The sequence below is a fragment of the Leucoraja erinacea genome, chromosome 2 (assembly GCF_028641065.1).
Source record: "Leucoraja erinacea ecotype New England chromosome 2, Leri_hhj_1, whole genome shotgun sequence".
Taxonomy (NCBI): Eukaryota; Metazoa; Chordata; class Chondrichthyes; order Rajiformes; family Rajidae; genus Leucoraja; species Leucoraja erinaceus.
The window spans coordinates 51,352,630-51,371,664 of record NC_073378.1 but is presented as its reverse complement, the minus strand read 5'-3'; the positions used below and the strand labels follow the sequence as shown (position 1 = coordinate 51,371,664).

Below are 19,035 nucleotides of genomic sequence, written 5' to 3'. Positions count from 1 at the left end.
GCCGCTGCGACTGTGCGCGCCACCATCTTGGATCGTTTGGTGCCTTGCAGTCATACGTATCATAAAAATGACAAAAACACACAATAAACACAAATGTAACATCCACCACAGTGAGTTCACCAGGCACCTCCTCACTGTGATGGAAGGCAAAAGTCTTAAAGTCTTTGTCTCTTCCCTCCTTGTTCTCCCTCTGCGCCGAGGCAATCCCGGCTTCGGATGTTGTGACCCTGCCGGGTGATGGTAAGTTAGTCAGTCCCACGGCTGAATCCGAGCTCCACGAATGGGCCGGTTCAAACTCCGCGGCCCGGGGTGGTCGAAGCTGCCGAAGCTGCCGCCCTCCAGTCCTCCGGACTACCGCCGGCTGTTCATCTTCTCTCTCGAGGATGTTCAGAATTCGGCTTGTGACATCCTGAACCCTGGCACCAGGGAGGCAACAGCCCATCCTCGCATCTCGTCTGCCACCACAGAATCTCTTGTCCGCTCCTCAGACAATGGAGTCACCCAACACTAGGGCTCTGCCCGACGTCGGTCTCGCCGGTCGAGTCCCATCTCTAGGATTGGAGCCACCGATGTGTCCGCCGCTTGGACTGGAAACATCGTCGCTCTGGACAGTTCCCAAGCTGTGAACTCCACTCTCTGTTGTGTTTTGTGTTGCTGTGGTTTGGATTTTATCTACCAGGCCATGAAGGAACTAATCAGGATGCTTTCTGCAATGCCTCTGCAGAAGTCAACCCGAAACATCATCTATCCATGATTCTCAGATAAGCTGCCTGATCCACTGAGTTACTCCAGCACTTTGTGTCTTTTTTTGTATTATTCAGCAACTGGTCTACAAGAAGTCCAGATATGACCTTGGGACGGCCTTCAAAAAGGACAAATGGGACCTGCTCCAAGCTGGAGGATGAGACGGATGTTTGGCATCTGTGGCGGGGCTTGAATGCCATCACCTCCGATAAGAAGAAATCAGGAGGCAGCTCGAATGTCAGCGAAGCATCACTACCTTTTACGCACGCTTTGGTAGTGAGAAAACTGATGTGCCTTCCCGAGCCCCCATTCGCCGTGACGGTATTTCAGTCACAGTCACATAGGCTGACATCAGAAAAGCCTTCAGGGGGGTAAACCCTCGGAAAGCGCCTGGACCTGATGGTATACCCGGTCATGTTCTAAAAACCTGTGAGGACCAATTGGCTGGAGTTTTACGGACATTTTCAACCTCTCACTGCTGATGTCTGAGGTTCCCACCTGCTTTAAAAGGGCATCAATAATACCAGTGCCCAAGAAGAGCAAGGTGACGTGCCTCAATGACTATCGACCAATAGCACTAACGTCTGTGGTGATGAAGTGCTTTGAGAGGTTGATTATGGCGCATATCAACTCCTAACTCGACAAGAACCTGGACCCACTGCAGTTCGCTTACCGCCACAACAGATCAACAGTGGATGTGATCTCACTGGCTCTCCACTCCGCTCTGGACCACTTGGACAACAAAAACTCATATGTCAGGCTGTTATTCATTGACTACAGCTCGGCATTTAATACAATCATCCCCTCCAAGTTGGTTACCAAACTCGCAGAACTGGGTCTCTGCGCATCCCTCTGCAATTGGATCCTCGACTTCCTCATTCACAGACCACAGTCTGTCCGTATTGGTGGGAATGTGTCAGCCTCAATAACAATCAGCACAGGAGCACCTCAAGGCTGCGTGCTCAGCCCCCTGCTGTACTTACTCGATACTCATGACTGTGTAGCCGGACATGGTGCGAACTCCATCATCAAGTTCGCCGACGACACCACTGTTGTGGGACATATCACTGATGGGGACGAGTCATAGTATAGAAGGGAGATCGACCGATTGACCAAATGTTGCCAGCACAATAACCTGGCTCTCAACACCAGCAAAACCAAGGAACTGATTGTGGACTTTGGAAGGGGTAGGATAGGGACCCACAATCCTGTTTACTTCAACGGGATGATGGTGGAGAGGGTCAAGAACTTCAAATTCTTTGGTGTGCACATTTCCGAAGATCTTTCCTGGTCCCAGCACACTGATGCAATCATAAAGAAAGCACATCAGCACCGCTACTCCCTGAGAAGACTACGGAGAGTCGGTTTGTCAAGGAGGACTCTCTCGAACCTCTACAGGTGCACAGTAGAGAGCATGCTGACAGGTTGCATCATGGCTTGGTTCGGCAACTTGAGCAACCAGGAGCGGAAAAGGATGCGGAAAGTAGCAACCGCTGCCCAGTCCATCATCGTCTCTGACCTCCTCACCATCGAAGGGATCTATCACAGTCGCTGCCTCAAAAAGGCAGCCAACATCGCCAAGGACCCACACCATCCTGGCCACACACTCATCTCTCAGCTACCATCGGGCAGAAGGTACAGGAGCCTGAAATCTGTTACATCCAGATTCAGGAACAACTTCTTACCCACTGCCATCAAGCTATTAAACTCGCCGACAAACAGACTCTGAACTGTAACAGCCTATTGCACTTTATCTGCTTATTTGTGTGTATATTGAACTGAACTGCTCTGTATTTTTCCTTACAATATTCTGTTGTGCTGCAGCAAGCAAGAATTTAATTGTCCTATCTGGGACACATGACAATAAACTCTCTTGACTTGACTTGACTTGCAGAAGTATATTATTGGGTAACCTGCAAATCATGTTAAATCTCTCATCAAGTAGAGCTGATGGTGCAATTAATAACTACATATGTGCCGCACCCAGGTTTGAGATGTTAACGCCCAGAAATTTGAAGCTACTAACTTTTTCCATCACCGACCAATGCTTCAATTGTACTTTATTGTCACAAGTACCTAGGGTCAGAAACATTTATTTTCAAATACAGTTATACAACTTGCAACATAACGTTCTGGGAATTCTGCACTAGCACTTAGCACCCCTGATTTCTGAATCATCTCTCCATTTGGAAAATAGTCTATGCCTTTACTCCTAAAACCAAAATGCAGCTGCACACTTTTCTACACTGTATTCCATCTGCCACTTCTTTGCCCACTTTTCCAATCTGTCTAAGTCCTCCTGCAGAGTCTATGCTTTCTCTACACGACCTGTCCCCACCTGTCTTTGTATCATCCGCAAACTTGGCCACATCGCCTTCAATTCCTTCATCCAAATCATTGATATACAACGTAAATAGTCACTGTCAATCAACCAACCAGAAAAAGCCCCCTTTATCTTTGTCATTCAGCCAGCCTTCTATTCATGCTAGTATCTTCCCTCTAATAGCATGGGCTCTCATTTTCTTTTGCAACCTCATGTGTGGCACCTTCTGAAGCTGAATCAAAGGCCTGAAAATCCAGGTAAACAACATCCACTGTGTCCAATTTTTCTATCCTTCTATTGACTTCCTCAAAGAATTCCAGCTGTTTTACCATGTGTTTCTATTAATTCTGAAACCTCATCTTTAATAATGAACTCTAAAATCCTACCAACCACTGGTCACGCTAACTAGCCTATAGTTTCCCCTCTTTTGCTTCACTCCCTTCTTGAACAGTGGAGTAACATTTGCAATTCTCTAGTCCTCTGGAACTACTCCTGCCTCTAGCGATTCTTGAAATGTCACCAATAAAGTATCCACAATCTCTAAAGCCATCCATTTACAGAACCCTGGGGTGTGGTCCATCTGGCATATCCACCTTCAGATCTTTCAGCTCCACACGCCTTCTCCTTAGCCAGAGCTACTGCACTAACGTCTCATAGGCACTCTATAAATTCCTTATCTTGGGATCCAATACCAACCTGATTTTACCAGGCTACCTGGACATTGAAATCCTCCATGACCACTGAAACATTACCTTTCTTACATGCCAATTATTTCTCTTGATGTAATTTGTTCCCTACACTCTGGCTACTATCTGGAGGCTTGTATGTAACCCCCATCGGGACTGTTTACCCTTGCAGTGTCTTAGCTCTACCCACAAGGAATCACATATTCAGATCCTATGTCATCCCTTGCTAAGGACTGAATTTAACTCCTTTCCAGCAGAGCTACCCCACCCCTCTGCCCACTTGTCCGTCTTCTCAATTGGATATTCAGCTCTGATGCTCTTTCAGACGCGTCCGTGATCCCCAAACATCGTGCCTACCAATTTCTACCTGCACTACAAGCTCATCCACTTTGTTCCTTATACTGTGTGCATTCAAATATAACACCTTTAGTTCAGTATTCACCACCCCTCTTCTCACATTGGTCCTGACATGCCCTGACCTTAGAGGCTTATCACTTCTTAAACTTTCTGTCCTATTACATCTGGAGACTTCAGGAACCTCAAGAACAGGTGGGGTGTCGAATGGGATGGTTAAGGATGGAGTTAAAGGGAAAGGGTTTCTTAAATGTGTGAGCATAGAGACAGAGGGGTGTAAAATGAGGGTAGAAGCAATAGCTAGCAAGGTGAAAAATAAAAGTGGTAGGCAGACAAATCCAGGGTAAAAATCAAAAAGGACCACTTTTCAACATAATCGTATAAGGGGTAAGAGTGTTGTAAAAACAAGCCTGAAGACTTTGTGTCTCAATGCAAGGAGCATTCGTAATAAGGTGGATGAGTTGAATGTGCAGATAGCTATTAATGACTATGATATAGTTGGGATCATGGAGACATGGCTCCAGGGTGACCAAGGCTGGGAGTTGAACATCCAGTGATATTCAATATTCAGGAGGGAAAGGAGTTGGAGTAGCGTTGCTGATTAGAGAGGAGATTAACGCAATAGAAAGGAATGACATTAGCTTGGAGGATGTGGAATCGATATGGGTAGAGCTGCAAAACACTAAGGGGCAGAAAACGCTAGTGGGAGTTGTGTACAGGCCACCTAACAGTAGTAGTGGAGGTGGGATGGCATCAAACAGGAAATTAGAAATGCATGCAACAAAGGTAAAACAGTTATAATGGGTGACTTCAATCTACATATAGATTGGGTGAATCAAATTGGCAAGGGTGCTGAAGAAGAGGATTTCTTGGAATGTATGCGGGATAATTTTCTAAACCAACATGTAGAGGAACCAACGAGAAAGCAGGCTATTCTAGATTGGGTATTGAGTAATGAGGAAGGGTTAATTAGCAGTCTTGTTGTGCGTGGCCTCTTGGGCAAGAGTGACCATAATATGGTTGAGTTCTTCATTAGGATGGAGAGTGACATTGTTAATTCAGAAACAAGGGTCCTGAACTTAAAGAAAGGTAACTTTGAGAGTATGAGACGTGAATTGGCCAATTGATTCTTAATGGGTTGACGATGGATATGCAATGGAAGGCATTTAAAGTCTGCATGGATGAACTACAACAATTGTTCATCCCAGTTTGGCAAAAAAATAAATCAGGGAAGGTAGTGCATCCGTGGATAACAAGGGAAATCAGGGATAGTATCAAAACAAAAGATGAAGCGTACAAATTAGCCAGAAAAAGCAGCCTACCAGAGGACTGGGAGAAATTCAGAGACCAGCAGAGGAGCATAAAGGGCTTAATTAGGACAGGGAAAATAGATTATGAAAGAAAACTGGCAGGGAATATAAAAACTGACTGCAAAAGTTTTTATAGATATGTGAAGAAAAAAAGATTAGTTAAAACAAATGTAGGTCCCTTGCAGTCAGAAACAGGTGAATTGATCATGGGAAACAAGGACATGGCAGAACAATTAAATAACTACTTTGGTTCTGTCTTCACTAAGGAAGACATAAATAATCTGCCGGAAACAGCAGGGGACCGGGGGTCAAATGAGATGGAGGAACTGAGTGAAATCCAGGTTAGCCGGGAAGTGGTGTTAGGTAAATTGAATGGATTAAAGGCCAATAAATCCCAAGGGCTAGATAGGCTGCATCCCAGAGTACTTAAGGAAGTAGCCCCAGAAATAGTGGATGCATTAGTGATAATTTTTCAAAACTCTTTAGATTCTGGAGTAGTTCCTGAGGATTGGAGGGTAGCTAATGTAACCCCACTTTTTAAAAAGGGAGGGAGAGAGAAAACGGGGAATTACAGACCAGTCTAATGTCGGTAGTGGGGAAACTGCTAGAATCAGTTATTAAAGATGGGATAGCAGCACATTTGGAAAGTGGTGAAATCATTGGACAAAGTCAGCATGGATTTATGAAAGGTAAATCATGTCTGACGAATCTTATAGAATTTTTCGAGGATGTAACCTGTAGAGTGGAAAAAGGAGAACCAGTGGATGTGTTATGTCTGGACTTTCAGAAGGCTTTCGACAAGGTCCCACAAGAGATTAGTATACAAACTTAAAGCACACGGTATTGGGGGTTCAGTATTGATGTGGATAGAGAACTGGCTGGCAGACAGGAAGCAAAGAGTAGGAGTAAACGGGTCCTTTTCACAATGGCAAGCAGTGACTAGTGGGGTACCGCAAGTCTCAGTGCTGGGACCCCAGCTATTTACAATATATATTAATGATTTGGACGAGGTATTTGAATGCATCTCCAAATTTGCGGATGACACGAAGCTGAGGGGCAGTGTTAGCTGTGTGGAGGATGCTAGGAGGCTGCAAGGTGACTTGGATAGGCTGAGTGAGTGTGCAAATGCATGACAGATGCAGTATAATGTGGATAAATGTGAGGTTATCCACTTTGGTGGCAAAAACAGGAAAGTAGACTATTATCTGAATGGTGGCCGATTAGGAAAGGGGGAGATGCCACGAGACATGGGTGTCATGGTACACCAGTCATTAAAAGTAGGCATGCAAGTGCAGCAGGCAGTGAAGAAGGCGAATGGTAGTTAGCATTCCATATAACAATTACAGCACGGAAACAGGACATCTGGATACATTCATAGCATTAGAATTTGAGTGTCGGAGCAGGGAGGTTCTACTGCAGTTGTACAGGGTCTTCGTGAGACCACACCTGGAGTATTGTGTACAGTTTTGGTCTCCTAATCTGAGGGAAGACATTCTTGCCATAGAGGGCGTACAGAGAAGGTTCACCAGACTGATTCTTGGGATGTCAGGACTTTCATATGAGGAAAGACTGGATAGACTCGGTTTGTACTCGCTAGAATTTAGAAGATTGAGGGGGGATCTTATAGAAACTTACAAAATTCTTAAGGGGTTGGACAGGCTAGATGCAAGAAGATTGTTCCCGATGTTGGGGAAGACCAGAACAAGGTGTCACAGTTTAAGGATAAGGGGGAAATCTTTTAGGACCGAGATGAGGAAAACATTTTTCACACAGAGAGTGGTGAATCTCTGGAATTCTCTGCCACAGAAGGTAGTTGAGGCCAGTTCATTGGCTATATTTAAGAGGGAGTTAGGTGTGGCCCTTGTGGCTAAAGGGATCAGGGGGTATGGAGAGAAGGCAGATACAGGATACTGAGTTGGTTGATCAGCAATGATCATATTGAATGGCGGTGCAGGCTCGAAGGGCCGAATGGCCTACTCCTGCACCTATTTTCTATGATTCTATTTTTCTATGTCGCATGCACTTTCCTTCCCTTTAACTTCATCCACTTTACCCCCACCGCGATTTAGATTAAAGCCGTATCTACAGCTCTGGTTATGCGGTTTTCCAGGACCCTTGTTCCAGCCAGGTTCAAGTGGAGAATGTCCCATCAGAAAAGCTTCCTTCTTTCCCAATACTGGTGCCAATGTTCCACAAATCCAAATCCACTTCTCCCAAACCAATCTTTGAGTCGCATGTTCAACTCTTTAATCTTCCCAACCCTATGCCAGTTTGCTCGTGGCTCAGGTAGTAATCCAGAGATTATTACCTTTTTGGTTCTGCTTTTCCATTTAATTCTTGTTCTACCTACATCATTGGTACAACAACTGGATCATTCCCTTCCCACTCCAAATTCCTCTGCGGGTCAGATGAGATGTCCTGAACCTGGGCACCAGGCAGGCAACACAACCTTTGGGACTCTCGAATTTCGTGACAGAGAATCGTGTCTATTCCCCTGAATATACCATCCCCAATGACAACTACACATCTCTTCTCTCTCCCCTCTTGAATGGCTCCCTGATCCACGGTGCTATGGTTGTGTTGCTCATCCTTCCTACAGCCCCCACACTAATTTCCACAGTAATAAAGAATCTCAGCCCTGCTTGACAAGCTCAATGGCTGAAGTTCCTGTAACAATGCCTTTACTTCCATCCTCCTGCCTGCCTCACTTGTAGTCACACCCTCGTCCTGACCACAGACCAAGTTGGAAGTAGTTATTCTCACAAGTGTGACTGTCTCCAGAAATACAGGTCCAGGTAATTCTGCCCTTCCCTGATGTGCCGTTGCAAAAGAAGCTCAGACTCCAGGTTGTCCACTTTGAGCCCAAGTTCTTCAATCACCCAACACTTGCTACAGATGTGGTCACCAGGAACCGCCAAGAGGTCCAGCACCTCATGCAGTTGCAGCACATCACATGACCCATCACACAATTTACACTTCCCACTTACTGCTGATTTATTCTGTGCTTGACATGTCTGCCACGACACCTCAGCCCTTCTCGCTGAAGCCACTCCAGCCAAAGCTTCAAGTTGCACTTTTCCTCAATGCGGCCACTCCCAATAGGCCACTCCGTTGTACCTTGCCTTTTTATTTGCTACTCTGCCTCCTGCTCAGACAACCGGACACCTGCTTCAATCTATGTCCCGCCTCCTCAATCAGCAACACACTGTACAGCAAAAAATACAACATTCTTAGGTCATAAGGTCATGAGGGATAGGAGTAGAATTAGGCCATTCGCCCCATCAAATCTACTCCACCATTCAATCAGGGCTGATCTATACCTCCTAATCCCATTTTCCTTCCTTCTCCCCATGACCTCTGACACTCTTCTACTTCTACCCGCCGATTTTTAAAGTTGATTTTCTTTCTTGCACTTTCATCATAATATTAAACATCCAAAAATATATCTCTGGCATCAACTGGTCTCAGAAAATGTTAATTCAACATGTGTCATAAAATGTTATTTTATTTTCCCCTCACACCTTTTATCTTCTATTACTTGAAGACACTGGATGAGTATTTCATGTCTCTATTCTAACATTTATTCTGGTAAATCTCACATTCTATTAAATTATAGAAATCTGCGATCAAGACACAGGGTATTTCATAGCCATACACAAAAATATAGAAAAAACAGGATTAAAACATGTAAACGGCTATTTAAATGAAAACAAGCTTTCAGAGAAAGTGGGAAAATTCCAAGTGCATCTTAATAAAGTTACGTTGAAGCTATTCATAATTGGTAAACATTACCTAATTTTATTAAAATCAAAACATTTAAAGTGATTCACAGAAACATTAATGATAAAGAATCAGCATATAAAGACGAAAAAAAATAAAATGACCCAATTTCATCAGAAATTTATCACAGATTGAAAGCAGTATATAATTTTATCCTTTCAGAAATAAGCAATAAAAATAAGATTTAGAATTAATTAATTTATAAATTTGCTGGCACTCAACTGAAAATACCAATTCACACCAGACCCTGGGCTTTCTGGATTTAGATGAATATGCTGATTAACAAATTTGCAGACAACAGAACACTTGCAGAGTTTTGGATAGTAATGGGGCTGTCCCACTGTACAAGCTAATTCAAGAGTTCTCCCGAGTTTCCCCTGATTCAAACTCGGAGAATTACGGTAATAGCCGCTCGTAGGTGCTTGGGGCTCTCGTGGACATTTTTCAACATGTTGAAAAATCTTCACGAGTCTTCACGAGCTTACCGCGTTTCCCGAGTACCTGCCGTTAGCGTTATGAGCCGCTAAGAGATGTCCCGAGCTCCAACGTACCCGCTACGTACATTCTACTTGCTTACCACAAGTTTGATTTTTTTTTTTAACTCGGGAGAGCGCTTGAATTACCTCGACAAGTGGGACAGGCCCTTTAGGAAAGTCTCAAATTATATAATAGGATATAGATTTTTCTTATTTCACTTTGGAGACAGAGAACAAAAACTGTCCCTTTGACCCACTGATTCAGCACCAACTGGTGATCCCCACTCACTAACACTATCCCACACAGACTAAGGACAAGTGCGGCTCAGATGGACAGGACTCAAATTATAGCAGATAAATCATCAGTTGGAGGTCTTCAAGGTGTAGAGACTGAAGGGCCAGGCGTGTTATATGAGGGAGAGATGGGCAGAAAAATTGTGCATGAATTCAAAGATAGTGAGCAAAGCAGAGAAATAAAAACATAACATATGTCAGATTGTCAACATGTGATCATCCAAACATCTGTAGATTTAAATGAGTTATAAAATAGCAGTTATTTCCGTTTATAAAAAAAGTTATAGAGCCAACCCCATTAACTATAGGTGGACACAAAGCGCTGGTGTAACTCAACGGGATACCGCTGGAGAGATGGAATGGGTGACGTTTTGGGTCATGATCCTTCATCAGACTGATGTCAGGGGAGTGGGCAATACTGAGATAAAATGTAGTCGGAGACAGTAAGACTGGTAGGAGAACTGGGAAGGGGGGGGGGGGGGGGTAGAGAGAGGTAAAGCAAAGGCTATGTGCAAGCTACCAAAGCGAAATATGAGGTGCTGGTCCTCCAATTTGCACTGGGCCTCACTCTGACAATGGAGGAGGCCCAGGACAGGAAGGTCAGAGTGGGAATGGGAGGGGCAGTTAAATTGCTGAGTAATTGGGAGATCAGGTAGGTTTAGGCGGACTGAGTGGAGGTGTTCAGCAAAATGATCACCGAGCCTGCTCTTGGTCTGGCCTATATACAGGAATCCACACCTGGAGCATCGGATATGAAGATATATTTGTACCCAATAAATATGTTTTGTAAACAGGATTGTAAACAGCAGCTCTAAATAGTTTTCTTTCTTCTCAGGCAACAATGAGAACAGATAATATGTCGTCAGGCTGCCCGTGAAAGAATGCAGCAAATCCAAAAATAAATCAATTTCTTCTTATGTTCACTTAAACATCAAGAGGTAAGGCAATGTAGTTCCCATGAGACACAAGGCATTCTAAACTTATTTTGTTGATCATGATACAAATTTCATTGATTGATTTTTCAAGCAAGTAATAAAAGGATAAAATCCCACGGATGTCCATATGTGATTCTTTCCAACCATGCCGTATCATTACTTCTGTTGCTGTGTTGTCCAGTGTACTTTGCGCAAAAACCAAATCTCCAAGACATTTTTGATGACCATTCATTTCCAACAAATGAATTTGAACAGATGTTTCACAGAAATCTATGTCTGCTTCAAGTCCTTTGTTGCAGACTCTGGATAATATCTATACTTGTAGCCGTATGGTCGGAGATGATAAGTCATGTACTCTAAAAGATACATGGTCGCAGAATTGACATAGTGGAATGACACTGACAGATCCGAACAACATCCAGGACCCTAAAGAGAAAATAAACTGCATTAAAGAAACATCCAAATGTATGCAAGTCTCATGCCAAGTACAGTCGATCCCGACATTATTCCCATAAGAATTATGAATTATGGATTTTGGGTGACTAGCACTTCATAGAACACAAAGTGTTGGAGTAACTCAGTGGGTCAGGCAGCATCTCTGGAGTACATGGATAGGTGACATATTGGGTCGGTGCAAGGGAGGAGGTGCATGTAAACCACTGCCTCACCTGAAATGACTAGTGAAATCCCCAAATGGCGGTGAGAGAAGTTGTGTAGGGAGAGTTGTTCTTACTGCAATTGCAGTGGAAAGTGCTTGAGAGGGATGTGTGGAGGAGGATGAGCAAACCAGGGAGTTGTGGAGAGAGAGGACTGTGGAAAGGAAGGAGGAGAGAAAGATGTGTCTGGTGGTGGGATTGCATAGATGCTGGTGGACATGTCAGAGAATGATGTGTTGGATTTGGAGGCTGGTGGGGTGAAGGGTGGGAGCAGGGGAACTCCATCCCTGTGCTGCCTCAGGAGTGAGGGGTGAAAGAACAGAACTGCTAGGAACGGAGGAGCCATGGATAAAATAAAAGGAGGGTTATTTAAAAGCTTTTCAAATGATAGTGGGAAGTAGAGGAGCAGATATGTAGATACATCACAGAAAGGTCCAAGAGCAATAGGGTTATAGTTGTGAGGAACCTTAACCTGCCAAATATTGAGTGGAAGTGCCTCGTGCAAAGGGCTTTGGTATAGAGGACTTTGTAAAGTGCATCCAGGAGAGTATTTTGGCCAATGAGTACTGTAGATAGTTATACTGGACAAAAGGCTCTACTAGATTTAATCTTGGGGAATGAAGCTGGACAAGTGGTGGAAATCTCAGTGGTTGAACATTTGGGTACTTTGATCATAATTGTGCTCATTTCTAGGTGATTATGAAGAGGGATAAAGATGGTCTACAAATTGGGGACGTAAATTGGGAGACGAACATTTTCAAATGCACAGGACAGGACCTCGTGAAAACAGGTGAGGAACAGCTACGTGCAAGAGAAATAACATTCAATAAGTGGGTGTTTTTTAACAAAAAAGAGAGGTAATGAATGTTCATTGCTGAGGTGGGGGGGGGAGACCAAAATTAGATGGCAATAGGAGGCAGAGAGTGGTGGGGAACGGTTGCTCCTCTGATGGGAGGTCTGTGACCAGCAGTAAAAAAAAAAAAAAATTTGGGACTCTTGATGTTTGTATTATACTTTAACAATAGACAATAGGTGCAGGAGTAGGCCATTTGGCCCTTCGAGCCAGCACCGCCATTCAATGTGATCATGGCTGATCATCCCCAATCAGCACCCCTTTCCTGCCTTCTCCCCATATCCCCTGACTCCGCTATTTTTAAGAGCCCTATCTAGCTCTCTCTTGAAAGCATCCAGAGAACCTGCCTCCACTGCCCTCTGAGGCAGAGAATTCCACAGACTCACCACTCTCTGTGAGAAAAAGTGTTTCCTCGTCTCCATTCTAAATGGCTTACTCCTTATTCTTAGGCTGTGGCCCCTGGTTCTGGATTCCCCCAACATCGGGAACATGTTTCCTGCCTCTAGTGTGTCCAAGCCCTTAACAATATTATATGTTTCAAACGATTTAATGTAGGAGGTATGATAAATTGACAATGATACAAAAACTGCTGGTGTTGTGGATAGCAAGGAGGGTTTTTAAAGGCTACAATAGGATACACATCATCTGGAAAGTTGGAAGGAGTGATGGCGGATGGAATTCAGTTCTGACAGCTGCAAGGTCTGGCAAGTTATCGGTGGATGCAGATGAAAGGTGGGTTTATTGGCAGATGGGTGAACAAAGGCCAGAGATGAAAAGAAGACATCTATCGCAGTCGCTGCCTCAAAAACAGGGTTGTTATCTCCGGTTTGCTTCCATTCCTCGTGCTGGCGAGAGCAGGAACAGGGAGATACGGGACCTGAACGTGTGGCTGAGGAATTGGTGCACGGGGCAGGGATTTAGATTATTTGATCACTAGGATCTGTTTTGGGGTAAGGGGGAACAGTACAAAAGGGACGGATTGCATCTTAACAGGTGGGGGACCAGCATTCTGGCAGGCAGGTTTGCCACTGCTACACGGGTGGTTTTAAACTGAATAAGGGGGGGTGGGGTGTCGAATGGGATAGTTGAGGACGGAGTTAAAGGGAAAGGGTTTCTTAAATGTATGAGCGTAGAGACAGAGGGGTGTAAAATGAGGGTAGAAGCAATAGGTAGCAAGGTGAAATGTGGCAGGCAAACAAATCCAGGGCAAAAATTAAAAAGGGCCACTTAATAGTATAAGCGGTAAGAGTGTTGTAGAAACAAGCCTGAAGGCTTTGTGTCTAAATGCAAGGAGCATTCGTAATAAGGTGGATGAGTTGAATGTGCAGATAGCTATTAATGACTATGATATAGTTGGGATCACGGAGACATGGCTCCAGGGTGACCAAGGCTGGGAGCTGAACATCCAGGGATATTCAATATTCAGGAGGGATAGACAGAAAGGGAAAGGAGGTGGGGTAGCGTTGCTGGTTAGAGAGCAGATTAAAGCAATAGAAAGGAAGGACTTTAGCTTGGAGGATGTGGAATCGATATGGGTAGAGCTGCGAAACACTAAGGGGCAGAAAACTCTAGTGGGAGTTGTGTACAGGCCACCTAACAGTAGTAGTGGAGTTGGGGATGGCATCAAACAGGAAATTAGAAATGCGTGCAACAAAGGTAAAACAGTTATAATGGGTGACTTCAATCTACATATAGATTGGGTGAATCAAATTGGCAAGGGTGCTGAAGAAGAGGATTTCTTGGAATGTATGCGGGATAGTTTTCTAAACCAACATTGTAGAGGAACCAACGAGAGAGCAGGCTATTCTAGATTGGGTATTGAGTAATGAGGAAGAATTAGTTAGCAGTCTTGTTGTGCGTGGCCCCTTGGGCAAGAGTGACCATAATATGGTTGAGTTCTTCATTAGGATGGAGAGTGACATTGTTAATTCAGAAACAAGGGTCCTGAACTTAAAGAAAGGTAACTTTGAGGGTATGAGACGTGAATTGGCCAAGATAGACTGGCGATTGATTCTTAAGGGGTTGACGGTGGATATGCAATGGAAGGCATTTAAAGACTGCATGGATGAACTACAACAATTGTTCATCCCAGTTTGGCAAAAAAATAAATCAGGGAAGGTAGGGCATTTGTGGATAACAAGGGAAATCAGGGATAGAATCAAAACAAAAGATGAAGCGTACAAATTAGCCAGAAAAAGCAGCCTACCAGAGGACTGGAAGAAATTCAGAGACCAGCAGAGGAGGACAAAGGGCTTAATTAGGAAAGGGAAAATAGATTATGAAAGAAAACTGGCGGGGAACATAAAAACTGACTGCAAAAGCTTTTATAGATATGTCAAGAGAAAAAGATTAGTTAAAACTAATGTAGGTCCCTTGCAGTCAGAAACAGGTGAATTGATCATGGGGAACAAGGACATGGCAGAACAATTTAATAACTACTTTGGTTCTGTCTTCACTAAGGAAGAAATAAATAATCTGCCAGAAATAGCAGGGGACCGGGGTCAAATGAGATGGAGGAACTGAGTGAAATCAAGGTTAGCCGGGAAGTGGTGTTAGGTAAATTGAATGGATTAAAGGCCGATAAAACCCCAGGGCCAGATAGGCTGCATCCAAGAGTACTTAAGGAAGTAGCCCCAGAAATAGTGGATGCATTAGTGATAATTTTTCAAAACTCTTTAGATTCTGGAGTAGTTCCTGAGGATTGGAGGGTAGCTAATGTAACCCCACTTTTTAAAAAGGGAGGGAGAGAGAAAACTGGCTGGCTGACAGGAAGAAAAGAGTAGGAGTAAATGGGTCCTTTTCACAATGGCAGGCAGTGACTAGTGGGGTACCGCAACGCTCAGTGCTGGGACCCCAGCTATTTACGATATATATTAATGATTTGGACGAGGGAATTGAATGCATCTCCAAGTTTGCGGATGACATGAAGCTGGGGGCAGTGTTAGCTGTGAGGAGGAAGCTAGGAGGCTGCAAGGTGACTTGGATAGGCTGGGTGAGTGAGCAAATTCATGGCAGATGCAGTATAATGTGGATAAATGTGAGGTTATCCACTTTGGTGGCAAAAACAGTAGACTATTATCTGAATGGTGGCCGATTAGGAAAGGGGGAGATGCAACAAGACCTGGGTGTCATGGTACACCAGTCATTAAAAGTAGGCATGCAGGTACAGCAGGCAGTGAATAATGCGAATGGTATGTTAGCATTCATAGCAAAAGGATTTGAGTATAGGAGCAGGGAGGTTCTACTGCAGTTGTACAGGATCTTGGTCAGACCACACCTGGAGTATTGCGTACAGTTTTGGTCTCCTAATCTGAGGGAAGACATTCTTGCCATAGAGGGAGTACAGAGAAGGTTCACCAGACTGATTCCTGGGATGTCAGGACTTTCATATGAAGAAAGACTGGATAGACTCAGTTTGTACTCGCTAGAATTTAGAAGATTGAGGGGGGATCTTATAGAAACTTACAAAATTCATAAGGGGTTGGACAGGCTAGATGCAGGAAGATTGTTTCCGATGTTGGGGAAGTCCAGAACAAGGGGTCACAGTTTAAGGATAAGGGGGAAACCTTTTAGGACCGAGATGAGGAAAACATTTTTCACACAGAGAGTGGTGAATCTCTAGAATTCTCTGCCGCAGAAGGTAGTTGAGGCCAGTTCGTTGGCTATATTTAAGAGGGAGTTAGATGTGGCCCTTGTGGCTAAAGGGATCAGGGGGTATGGAGAGAAGGCAAGTACAGGATACTGAGTTGGATGATCAGCCTTGATCATATTGAATGGCAGTGCAGGCTCGAAGGGCCGAATGGCCTACTCCTGCACCTATTTTCTATGTTTCTAAAAAGGCAGCCAAAATCAAGGACCCACACCATCCTGGCCACGCACTCATCTCTCTGCTACTATTGGGCAGAAAGTACAGGAGCCTGAAATCTGTTACATCCTGGAACAGCTCCTTCCCCACAGCCATCAGGCTATTAAACTAGCCAACAAGCAGACTCTGAACTGTAACAGCCTATTGCACTTTATCTGCTTATTTATGTGTATATTGAACTGAACTGTTCTGTATTTTTGTTTACAATAGTCTGTTGTGCTGCAGCAAGCAAGAATTTCATTGTCCTATCTGGGACACATGACAATAAACTCTCTAGACTTGACTTGACTTGACTTAACAAACGGCAGATTGGGAGAGAAGTGGAGAGAATGGTGGGCAGAAGAAATTATAAAGGTGACAGGGGGGAGAAAGGGGAGGGGGATATGGGACAAAGGTGCATCCAGGTGGGTACAAGGAGGAGAGGTGGGCAAAATGAGGAGGGTTTTGGGGAAGGTATTTTTTAATCTAAAATTGGAGAATTCCATTTTTTATAGTGTTGGGTTGTAAACAATCCATGCATAATATGAGGTGTACATCCAGTTTGTGTGTGGTCTCATTCTGGCAATGGAGGAGGCCGAGGACAGAAAGATCATTAATGGCAGAGTACTGACAGAAATGGCAGGCAGAGTTGAAATGGTTAGCAATTAGCAGACCCAGCATCTCTTGGCAGACTGAGCGCAAGTGTTCGGTGAAATAGTTGCCTAGTTGATGTTTGGTTTTGACAATTTGTTTTCTACGAAAACTGATATCCCCCGTGATTTTGTTAAGACAGATTTCAGCTAGATAAATGTCAGTATTTCACATCAAGAAAGAAAAACGTACATCCTTTCCGTCAAACACTAACTTTACATGAAACTAAAGTAATATCCCCCTGCAGATGTCAACTCTCAATAATCTGCACACATTTTGAACGTATGCCAAGGATTTAAATTGGTAATCACTATTTATCTCCCTTAGAAACTTTATACGTCAACCATTTCCTTCTGTCAATAACCAAGTTTGTTTCAACAGCAAATGCAACATAACATAGCCTCTGTGTGCTCAGTGTGAAATTTTCCAGTCAACTAAATAGGAGACAATGAATGGGCATGGCTTGGAGGTCAATTTGGAAGTTGGAAATGGGAAATGGTCTGAGATCTTTTTATGACTAAACCAAATTGTTCAAAAAAGTCAAAAGAATAACCAGAATATGAATAACTATTAATGGTTAGCCTTTTATGTTCACATATTTAATGTCTCACCTCTGTAATGGGATAGAAACAATATTTTCTGTACCAGGATGGTATATTGTTTTTTATCAAATGATGATTTAGCGTAAGAGGATGAAAGGTTTCCCTTTTATTTATGTCCCTGGAGTCACCAGCTTCTACATTAAGGCTCTGCATACACTTTGAAACGGCTACATCCTCTGCACCTGTAGAATAATTGCATTTCCCAGTCTTGTAGGCATCAACATATCTTTTCAATGCTTCTCTGCTAAGTACATATCCAGCTCCACCACTCATGAACCCCTGCTGAACAAATGGCTTAAATTTTCTTCCAAAGAATATGGGTTGATCTGGAGAGTGCGTTGATAATAGCCAACGCAGATTGTCAACAATAACGTATGTGTCATCATCTGCTTTCAAGAACCAATCAGCTTCATTCAAATGATGGTCAAAAACATAACGGAATGCTTCGATAGTTTTTCTATTAAGATGACGTCTGCCTTCTTTAACATCGAGTCCCACTGTAGGGAAATCATTGTCTTTTGTAGAACTCATGAAAAGCACAGAGTTACATTTTTTAGCCCAGGTTGCTTTGACATGTTCGGTCTTTTTTTTCAGATTCTGGGGCCCAGTCATCACCCAGCACAGGATTCGCACTCTCTTATACAGATCATCAGCAAGGCTTCTGTTTTCATCTGGAGAGAGAAGATTCATGCATTTCATTTAAAAAACAATGACAAAATATTAATAAGCCTAAAGACGTTACTATGGAAAAACACAAGTGCTGTAAATGCAGAGACTACAAAGTAACTGCAGTTCACTCATCCTTCCACCTTCAGAAATAGTTATTTTGTGACACAGAGTAACAATTCATTTTGAATAGAATCCATCCACTTGTTCAAATTGAAGCATGATTCGAGCGGGTCTTGGGACTTGGGAAAGAGAAATAACCAGGGACACAGTGGAACGCTTATAACAGCTCGATCAAGAATTGAACTTCTACCTACGTTGCTTATGAGTCGGTGCTTTTAAAGGGCCTGTCGCACTTAGGCGACTTTTTAGGCGAGAGCAGGAGACTCTAATTGCCACATGGTCGCCACATGTTCGTTGATGGTCTCTGGTGAGTCTCCTTCATGGTCGCGAGGAGTTCCCGTATTCTGGGAACTAGTCGCGGCCTCAGTATGGTCGCAGCAAATCTTTCAACATGTTGACATTTTTTCTGCGACCAAAAATTGATACTTTTGTAATCGTAGGTGCAGTGGTAGTGGGGTTGCCATCGCCATAGGTAGTCGAGGTAGTCATAGTTAGTTTTAGTTAATCTCCTTTGCTGACCGGGCATTTTCATTGGCTCATTGGGGGAAAAAAAACGTAAGCACAAGGTGTGAGTGAGTGGCCAGGATGGTGTGGGTCCTTGATGATGCTGCCAGCCTTTTTGAGGCAGCGACTGCGATAGATCCCCTCGACGGTAGGGAGGTCAGAGCCGATGATGGACTGGGCAGTGTTTACTACTTTTTGCAGGCTTTTCTGCTCCTGGGCACTCAAGTTGCCGAA

General features: G+C 43.8%; 1 protein-coding gene across 3 annotated transcripts in view; it reads right to left on the bottom strand.

Moving 5' to 3' along the window:
- Window positions 1-2,371: 2,371 nt before the first annotated feature.
- Window positions 2,372-19,035, bottom strand: part of LOC129710034 (glycoprotein-N-acetylgalactosamine 3-beta-galactosyltransferase 1-like) — a 57,083-nt gene continuing 40,419 nt past the window's right edge. The window contains exons 3-4 of one of the 3 annotated variants that reach the window (XM_055656721.1): window positions 17,518-18,179; window positions 2,372-11,328 (exon numbers count right to left, since the gene is read on the bottom strand). In XM_055656721.1, coding sequence (XP_055512696.1) covers window positions 11,173-11,328; window positions 17,518-18,179 — 818 coding nt within the window. In that variant the 3' untranslated portion in view covers window positions 2,372-11,172. The remainder of the gene's footprint in view (window positions 11,329-17,517; window positions 18,180-19,035) is intronic. The other 2 variants (XM_055656734.1, XM_055656728.1) reach the window with 2 other exon arrangements.